Source organism: Myxocyprinus asiaticus, chromosome 49, assembly GCF_019703515.2.
Source record: "Myxocyprinus asiaticus isolate MX2 ecotype Aquarium Trade chromosome 49, UBuf_Myxa_2, whole genome shotgun sequence".
In the NCBI taxonomy this organism is placed as follows: Eukaryota; Metazoa; Chordata; class Actinopteri; order Cypriniformes; family Catostomidae; genus Myxocyprinus; species Myxocyprinus asiaticus.
The window spans coordinates 729,338-736,670 of NC_059392.1; the positions used below are offsets into that span (position 1 = coordinate 729,338).

The 7,333-nt window shown below is 42.1% G+C and overlaps 1 protein-coding gene across 1 annotated transcript in view; it reads right to left on the reverse strand.

The window, feature by feature from the left end:
* LOC127438380 (uncharacterized) overlaps window positions 1-5,621 on the reverse strand; it is a 12,206-nt gene extending 6,585 nt beyond the window's left edge. The window contains exons 1-4 of the mRNA XM_051693924.1: window positions 5,204-5,621; window positions 2,976-3,187; window positions 2,646-2,757; window positions 1,156-1,251 (exon numbers count right to left, since the gene is read on the reverse strand). Coding sequence (XP_051549884.1) covers window positions 1,156-1,251; window positions 2,646-2,757; window positions 2,976-3,187; window positions 5,204-5,248 — 465 coding nt within the window. The 5' untranslated portion in view covers window positions 5,249-5,621. The remainder of the gene's footprint in view (window positions 1-1,155; window positions 1,252-2,645; window positions 2,758-2,975; window positions 3,188-5,203) is intronic.
* Between the last annotated feature and the right edge of the window lie 1,712 nt (window positions 5,622-7,333).

A 7,333-nucleotide genomic window follows, 5' to 3' on the forward strand; every position in this document is an offset into this window, starting at 1 on the left:
TTAGGGGTAAGGGGTAAGGGTTAGGGGTAAGGGTTAAGGGTTAAGGGGAAAGGGGGTAGAGTAAGGGGTAAGGGTAAGGAGGCAGGGTTAAGGGTTAGGGGTAAGGGGGTAGGGGTAAGGGGAAAGGGGGTAGGGTTAAGGGGTAGGGTTAGGGGTAAGGAGGTAGAGTAAGGGGTAAGAGTAAGGGGGCAGGGTTAAGGGTTAGGGGTAAGGATGTTGGGTTAGGGGTAAGGGGGTAGGTTTAAGGGGTAGTGTTAGGGGTAAGGAGGTAGGGTAAGGGGGCAGGGTTAAGGGTAAGGGTTGGGGGTAAGGGTTATGGGTAAGGGGGTAGAGTAAGGGGAAAGGGGTAGGGTTAAGGGGTAGGGTTAGGGGTAAGGAGGTAGAGTAAGGGGGCAGGGTTAAGGGTTAGGGGTAAGGGAGTAGGGGTAAGGGTAAGGGGAAAGGGGGTAAGGTTAAGGGGTAGGGTTAGGGGTAAGGAGGTAGAGTAAGGGGTAAGAGTAAGGGGGCAGGGTTAAGGGTAAGGGTTAGGGGTAAGGATGTTGGGTTAGGGGTAAGGGGGTAGGTTTAAGGGGTAGGGTTAGGGATAAGGAGGTAGAGTAAGGGGTAAGGGTATGGGCGCAGGGTTAAGGGTAAGGGTTAGGGGTAAGGGGGTAAGGGGTAAGGGGGGGCAGGGTTTAGGGTAAGGGTTAGGGGTAAGGATGTTGGGTTAGGGGGTATGGGTAAGGGGGTAGGGTTAGGGGTAAGGGATAGTTGACTGCTTTACAGTTCCACATTAATTTCAGAACTGTAAGAATGTTTAAATTAATAGACAGTTTCGAGAAGGTGGATTGGTCTGTTTCAAAGCAAGACACTTTATTGTTGGCTTAAGACAGTAGTTCTACACACAACAGCGTTTTAGGGACGAAACCCTCAGAATGTGTTGAGATAAACACATTTACATAACCGAAGTGCAAGCGGAACAATTGACGACAAACGTTAAATTATTAAAAATAAATGCATACCTGAGGTTTATCGGTCACTTTGCAATGGCCGCATTACCACCTTGTGTGTGCATTAAATGATCAATAATTCAATAGTCTTTCATCAATTATTCCTTATGTAGGTTCTGGTCATATTTTCATGCTCTTTCAGAAGTAGTAGGTCAAAAAATCTCACCTGACTCTGGAAGCTTCTGGGTTCATCTGGATTCGCATTGCAGCATCCAATCAGACAGTTTTGTCCCTGAGAAACGCCATTCGAGAACTCTGGGTCCTAAAAAAACGATTATTAAACATAGAACCAGACTGTTACTAAATGTGACGATTTATTGACAATGAATCTGGCTTCATTTGTTGACCCTTTAGTACACTTGCCCCATAGACTGAACCCGTAACACTCTTAGTATCATTATTTCATATGAAATGTTTCTGCCCTTATGAGAAGAACATTCGTCCATTTCTGATCTAATTATGATGAATTATTAGCATAACAAATGTCATTATCTTTGGTTTTTAAATGACTGTTAACGGTAAATGAAGAAAACTGTCTGTCTCTCTCTCCTTCAGTGGCTTTATTTCCTCTCGCCCACCGCACACGTGAGTCGTGTTCGATTGTCTGTGTGTGTGCATGTGTGTGTGTGCATGTGTGTGTGCGCATGTGTGTGTGCATTCCCAAGCGTAGCTAAAAGCATGAATAATTCCTGCGCATAAGAGAGAAGCTTCATTTTGAAAAACGTGTTTATTTGGAGACACACACAATTTACCATCTCTTAACACTACACACATAAAATTAACGAAACAACTGCTTTTAAACATTCATTTGAGCTTGTCACTGTAAAATTAACCAGGATTTGGAAATAAATGTTTGATATTGATGTTAGTGTCAGATGCTACAGTGCTCAATTCCTATTTTCTGCTTAAAATAAGATTTTTCAGTGGGTTTTGTCACATTTGAAAATGCAGCCATGGTGCCCTGGCCTAGCATTTTTATTTATTAATATATTTAAATCATAATTATCTATTAATCATAATGTAAATAACACAGTCTGCTTTATTTTTGCTCAGTGTTATAAGGCAAGAGTTTCCGAAAAGCTGCTTTAACACAAAATGTATTATGAAGAGAGCTATACAAATAATTATAATTTATTATTTATTTTATACTATAAATTATAAAATACTTTTAATATGTTAATGTAAAAGCGCAATAAAAAAAATTAGTTTGTATTTTATTTATTATAATTAATTTATATGTATTTTTAATTATATAATTGAATTAATTATAAAATATTTTAAAACATGAATTTATTGATTTGAATAAATAATGTTTTTATAAATTATACAGTATATTTATTAATGCTATAAGGTCTAAAACAAGGTCTGTTCTCCAATTTCTTTACATCAAGTGTAAATCAAACACACAACTACATAAAGAATGACAAGTTAGGTTCATTTAAAAATCACATTAATTCTTAATTCATGGTTTATACTGAAGTTACGTTGCAAAATTTGTTTCCAATTTATTTTCACATATGAAAGTGTGCCAGATTTGTGTCACATTCAAATGTAATTTTAAAAAATGTAACTTTCTTAAATCAAGCAACTGCATGCATGTCCTTATGAATATTAACACCTGCATATTATCATACATGTATTATGTTAATGACTTACGTTGTAGGACAGGCGTTCTCTGTGCTCCAGGTCTCTGGGTGTGTTGGGCAGGTATTCGTACCTGCTTCCTTCTCTACGGTTACCTGGCAGAGTCATGTGATTGTAGTACGTCCTGAAAAGGCGGGAAAAGAACATAAACACTCATATATTTGTGGGTTATGTAAAATGAATATTATATAGTGATAACACAAGCACTGTCCCCTCCCTTCAGTTGTAGGACACAGCTCTGGCCCCGCCCCCTTCACTCAAGATGCATTAAATGATCTTGTTCTTGCACTATTAACAGTGTGAAATGTTTGTCCATTAGGTGTCAGCAGTGAGCTGTCGCACCTGTCCGCATTAGGCAGGTGTGGTAAGGTACAGGAGTGCGCTCGAAGAGGATCCCACAATCGCTCCGTCTGCGTGCTGCAGTCCGTCGTCCTGTTATACTGCAGGCTCTGCCCCCTCCGCCCCTCAATCTGAAGCGTGATTGGCTGCTCATAACTGGCCAGGATACGAAAGGCCTCGCGGTTCTGCAGGTGCGTCAAATCCCGACCATGAACCTGAATGACAAAGGACCAACCAAGCGATTTTAAAGACTCCATGAAATGGTTTTATAGTAACATAATATATTATAGTGCGTAAATCGTTCATAATACCATTCTTACGTAAATACTTTCATCAAACTAAACGTCATTAAAAATGTACAGTCTTTGTTCATTATTCATGAGACACGAACAGATCTAATTTCTGTATAAATTGTTCATAAACAATTGTTTCAAATGTAAAATTCGTTCTGTTCATGTCTCATGAATAATACACAAGGACTGTAAGTTTAAATGTAAAATTGTAAGCAAAAAAACATTTGACGCTCATTTGAGTGACCGTCAGCCGTCGTCGTACACTCTATTTAACCTAATTTGATTTATCTCACACACACACAGTTTAATCACACTCTATAGGTTGACTGTTGGCTGTGTAACACACATCTGTGTAAACACATCCCCCCTCAGGACCACATCTGTACTGGACTGAACCTCAGGCACACACACGATGAAAATAATCATGTATGTATGAGTCACGAGAGAGATAGAGAGAGAGAGAGAGAGAGAGAGAGAGAGAGAGTGTGTGTGTGTGTGTGTGTGTGTGTGTGTGTGTGTGTGTGAGAAATGAGAGGACAAATTGGACGTGGTGTATCAGCATCAGTGTCACTCATAGTCACCATCAACACACACACACACACACACACACACACTCACACACTCATCACAATCACACGCACACTCATCAAAATCACACACACACACTCACACATCACAATCACACACACATCACAATCACACACACAAACTCACACACACTCATCACAATCACACACACGCACACTCATCAAAATCACACACACACACGCAAACTCATCACAATCACACACACATCACAATCACACACACTCATCACAATCACACACACTCATCACACACTCATCAAAATCGCACACACGCAAACTCATCACAATCACACACACGCACACTCATCACACACACACACACTCTTCACACACATACTCATCACAATCGCACACATATCACAATCACACACTCATCACACACACACACACACGCTCATCACAATCACACACACACACACTCATCACAATCACACACACATCACAATCACACACACTCATCACAATCACACACACTCATCACACACTCATCAAAATCGCACACACGCAAACTCATCACAATCACACACACGCACACTCATCACACACACACACACTCTTCACACACATACTCATCACAATCACACACATATCACAATCACACACTCATCACACACACACACACACACACTCATCACAATCACACACACACACTCATCACAATCACACACACGCACACTCATCACAATCACACACACACACTCATCACAATCACACACACGCACACTCATCACAATCACACACACGCACACTCATCACACGCACGCACACACTCATCACACACACACATCAAAATCACACACACACACACACTCTTCACACACATACTCATCACAATCACACACATATCACAATCACACACTCATCACACACACACACACACTCATCACAATCACACACACACACTCATCACAATCATACACACACACTCATCACAATCACACACACACTCATCACAATCACACACACGCACACACACACTCATCACACACTCATCAAAATCACACACACACACACTCACTCATCACAATCACAAGCACACTCATCAAAATCACACACACGCAAACTCATCACAATCACACACACTCATCACACATACACACATCAAAATCACACACTCTTCACACACACTCATCACAATCACACACTCATCACATACACACACACACTCATCACAACCACACACTCATCACAATCACACACACACACACACACTCATCACAAATCACACACACACACACACACACTCATCACACACTCATCAAAATCACACACACACTCATCAAAATCACACACACTCATCACACACACACACACACACACACACACACACACACACACACACTGGACTCACCCCAATGCTGTCACTCATCCACGGCCGTGACAGTCGGCAGCCCATCACCACGGCAACAGATGCGCAGAATCCTGCGGTGATGCTGTGAATTCACAGAGCGCTGTTTGAAGAACAGTCGCATGCATCGACACACACACACATGCATGCATACGGTCGCATGCACAGCTGCAGTGAGAGAGACGCGCAGCAGAATCACACAACACACTCTCTCTCTCTATGATCGCCCGCTCACATCACTGCCACTCCAACACTCAAGTCCTGCCCACCGCAGTATAGTAACCCTGCTGGAACACAAGCCACGCCCCTCACACATACACACTCTGATTGGTCAGTCAGTGGTGCCTATCAGCTGTGAGTGAGAGCTGATTGGCTGGCAGAGCTCAACCTTCTCTCCTTCTCTCTCGACCATTCAATAAGATTGCAGACTATAAAGATTAATTAAACATGTAATAAGAAAACACCCTCAAGTGTCCACTTTCAGAACACGAATATGCACTTAAAAATTGAGAGGAACAAGTGTTTGTAAAGTCCAGCATCATATCACTATCATATTGATCAAACCTCTAACAGTAAATATTAAACATTCAGTGTGTTTGTGCTATAGAGATCAATGATCCTTCTGTTACTTTACTAACAGATCACCTAAAAAAAAAAAAAAAAATAGACTTACTTTAAATAGGAGGGACTATTCTCTTTTGATTTGGACCAGTAAGAAACCACCATAGAAACCACACAGTAATGCTCTAGCAACCACAGAAAAACCTTAGCAACCTCCCAGAACACCCTAGCAACTGCAAAGCTACGCTCTAGCAACCTCTTAGATCACCTTAGTAACCACATAGAAACACCCTAGCAACCACATAGAAACACTCTAGAAACCTCTCAGATCACACTAGCAACTGCAAAGCAATGCACCAGCAGCCTCCCAGATCACCTTATCAACCACACTGAAACACACTAGCACCTGCATAGCAACACTCTAGCAACCTCTCAGATCATCAGATACACACCTGACTGCAAATGCATAGCAATGCTCTAACAACCTTCAAGAATCCCCTAGAAACCGCTTAGCAACACTTTAGAAAACATCCAGCAATGCTCTGGCAACCACAAAGAACACCCAGAAACTGCATAGCAATGCTCTAGCAACCACCCAGAACACCCTAGCAACCTAATAGCAACACTCTAGCAACCGATGAGAACACCCTAGCAACTGCTTAGCAATGCTCTAGTAGCTTCCCAGATCACCCTAGCAACTGCATAACAACGTTTTAAAAACCACAAAGAACACCCTAGTAACCAAATAGCAATGCTCTAGCAACCACACACATAACCCTAACTACCACATAGCAACCACCAAGAAGAACCTATCAACCGCATAGCAATGCTCTAACAACCACCCACAACACCCTAGCAACTGCATAACAACCACCCAGAACACTCTAGAAACCACATAGCAACCACTCAGAACACCCTTGTAACTGCTTAGCAACACTCTAGCAACCTACCAGATCATGGTAGCAACCACAAAGCAACATTCTGGCAACCACCCACATAACCCTAGCTACCACATAGCAACCACCAAGAACACCTTAGCAACCACATAGCAACGCTGTAGCAACCACCCAGAAAACCCTAGCAAACACACAGCAATGCCCTTACAACCACTGAGAACACCCTAGCAACCATATAGCAACACCTTGGCTACCACATTGCAATGCCCTATCAGCCACCCAGAACAACCTAGCAACCACATAAACCTCATTCACACTGGGCTCTGATCCCGGGAGCCTTCTGTGTGAACGCAAGCCGGTGCAGGAATGGCAGAAAATTTGATCCCGGGATCAGACCCCAGTAACATTGCCGGGGTCAAACCTGGGACGTGTCTGTATGAGCAAAAATACAGCTGATACTGTGAAGGGTGTGTGTCGTAGTCAGTGCCAGTCCTACCCCATTTGGCACCCTAGATGAGATTTTTTTATTGTCACCTTTACACATTTCACAGCACAAGATGAAGTTTATCAAAGTTATCTTTCTCAAAAGTCTACTGTGGCAGTCCCATGGTACAGTGATATGATAAAACCTTGGTATTTAATTTCTATAATATATCATGTTATATATATGGGAGGC